Genomic DNA, 2,500 nt, shown 5'->3' on the forward strand with positions numbered 1-2,500 from the left:
CCCCTCTCTCTTCACCGATCTTCGATCTACTTGCCTATGACATACAATGGAGAGAGAGAGAGCGGGAGGGGAAGGGAGGGGCAGGCAAGAGGAATAAGGGGACCAATAGGAGGAAGCCACGAAAGGAAGTGGAGGGGAAAGAAAGGAAGGAAGAGGTTTTCACCGAACGAAGTTGAACGGTTCCATGACCATCGCAGATAACGATGAGGGGAGATGTTCCCAGGATGGGATGAACCATCCCAAAGTCTTGCTGAATCAGTCTGGGCCCTCTATCCAGCATCACCTGTACAAGTTTTACCTTCTCTGCATGCTCCTCCCTCCTCCTCTCCCCTCCTCTCTCTTCCCCTCCTCGTCCTCGCCCTCGCCCTCATCTCCAAGTCTTCTCCTTTCCCGTCCTTCTATGTTTCAAAGATTCTCACATTGCTGATGCTCGTCACCAAAGACTTGTTGTCTTTCAGCTGATTGAGTTGCTGAAACATCGATGTCAGCATTGGTACAAGAAAGCATGAAATCATCATCATCATCATCATCATCATCATCATCATCATCATCATCTCCGTTTCCTTCTCTCACGTCGTCATTGTGGTCATTATCATCGTTATCATCTCCATCATCGTCGTCGTCATCGACATCGTCATCAATGCAACTTTCATCATTCTAATCCTCGTCTTCCTGGTCCTTCTCATCAACTCCATACCTTCAATCTGTCGGCTGACGGGATCGAGCAATCGGGGAGATGTTTGCACTGTGCCGGTGACTTGCAGATGCTGCCCTCACCCCACGAGGTCATGGGAACATCGTCTGACACACTGACAGCAACTCAAAGTTAGAAGGAAGCAGAAGAGAATACGAAGAAAGAGTGAGATTGAGATGGCAACATGTGTTGAACAGATGGGAGGAATTGTGAGGGAGGTGAATCAAAGTGAAGATGCAGGAGCAGCGGACTATAGCGCAACATCATCGTCACACAAACAAAAGACTACAACGAAACAAAGCCAACACTCTTCAAACACAGCCATTCTCCTCCTCCTCCTCCTCGTCATCATCATCATCATCATCATCATCATCATCGTCATCGTCATTGTCATCATCGCCATCGTCATCATCTCACCAATCCATGATCGTGTCCACCTTCTCCTCATGAGGAGCAGAGGGCTTCTGCTGCTCCATCTCTCTCGTCTTCGACGTCGCCTCCTTCTCATCCTTTCTCTCATCCCGCCCTACAGCCTCTGCATTGAGATGTTGATCCTGGACAGACACCATCGCCTCCTCTAGTCTCTTCAACGTCGTGTGCCACGTTAGAAGTCCCTCCTGCTCCGACTTTGGCGACAAGGTTATTGGCGCTGCTCGCTGCTCGGCTGGAGAGCCAGCCTGTAAACACGCATGAATAGAAGGGAGGAGAAGGCGGAGGACGCCGGTGGGTACCAAGAAGAGGGGAGGAGAGGGAGGCGGGGAGCGAAGAAGAGCAAGGAAGGGATGATGATGGTAGTGGCCGATTAGGGAGGAAGGGAGGAGGCACAAGGCACAAGAGCCAAGGGAAAGGTGAGGAAGGGCACGAGAGAGGTAGTCACGAGGAGCAGAGAAGGGGAGAGAGGAGTTGTGGAGGAGGAGGAGCAAGGAGGGCAAGGGGTCTAACCTTGCTGCCATTGTGCGCTGGCGCTGGTGGCAGCGAAGGCGCCTGAGGGGAGGCAGCGGTAGGACTTTCCTTCAGGTACTTGGCCAGTTGAGGTAGGTTCGGTTTCTGCGGGGAGGCTTCTTGCGCGACGTTAGGGGGCATGGTGGGGTTTGCGACCAACAAGGCTCGATTGTTGCTGCCGTTGCTGCTGTTGTTACTGTTGTTAATGCTGATGTTTGGGTTGCTGTTGTTGCTGCTGTTTGTGTTGTTGCTGTTGCTGTTGCTGTTGCTGTTGCTGTTGCTGTTGTTGTTGCTGTTGCTGTTGCTGTTGCTGCTGCTGTTGGTCAAATTCACGCGCGAGCTCGTGAAGTTGTTGCTCTGGTGATCAACTAGCGTCGCTTTGTTGCTCCGATCTCTTGGATCTACCAGCACGTCGCCCCTCTCCATCCTCGACGAGTGCAAGAAGCTGAAAGTGAGGGGCTGAGCAGACGGCATCTGCAGCCAATGATGGGGAACTTCGTCATGGCGCGTCTGATGCGTCGTGAACGATCGGCTGCGAGGCTGCAAGATGTCCGATCCTCTCTCAGCTTGAACGGCGAAGGGAGCAGAAGGAGCAGAGTTGGGAGGAGCAGGGGAGCCTGTTGTCTTGGAGGAAGGACTAGCGGGGTAGAGCATGGAGTCCGTCCTCCCCCGAGGGCTGTAGACGGAGCTCCCATTGAAGTTGAGGTGATCGAGCATGCCGACCATGCTGGAGGACCCGAGAGATCTTGACTGGTAGAGAGGAGAGCGCCTCGAGGTGGAAGAGGAGGAGGAGTAGGAGGCATGTCCCTTGTGCAGAGGGCTTGTGGTTTCCGGCGAAGCTCCATGCTCGATGTGTTCTTTGAT

At 53.1% G+C, this 2,500-nt stretch overlaps 1 protein-coding gene across 1 annotated transcript in view; it reads right to left on the reverse strand.

Moving 5' to 3' along the window:
- The window catches only part of GUITHDRAFT_112969 (hypothetical protein), a gene marked incomplete at both ends in the record, with an annotated part of 3,461 nt that overhangs the window by 715 nt on the left and 246 nt on the right, over nucleotides 1-2,500 (reverse strand). Inside the window, 5 exons of the mRNA XM_005827886.1 lie at nucleotides 164-283; nucleotides 420-470; nucleotides 698-809; nucleotides 1,112-1,371; nucleotides 1,637-2,500. The exon at nucleotides 1,637-2,500 is cut by the window's right edge and continues 246 nt beyond it. Coding sequence (XP_005827943.1) covers nucleotides 164-283; nucleotides 420-470; nucleotides 698-809; nucleotides 1,112-1,371; nucleotides 1,637-2,500 — 1,407 coding nt within the window. The remainder of the gene's footprint in view (nucleotides 1-163; nucleotides 284-419; nucleotides 471-697; nucleotides 810-1,111; nucleotides 1,372-1,636) is intronic.

Source organism: Guillardia theta (assembly GCF_000315625.1).
Source record: "Guillardia theta CCMP2712 unplaced genomic scaffold GUITHscaffold_63, whole genome shotgun sequence".
Lineage (NCBI taxonomy): Eukaryota > Cryptophyceae > Pyrenomonadales > Geminigeraceae > Guillardia > Guillardia theta.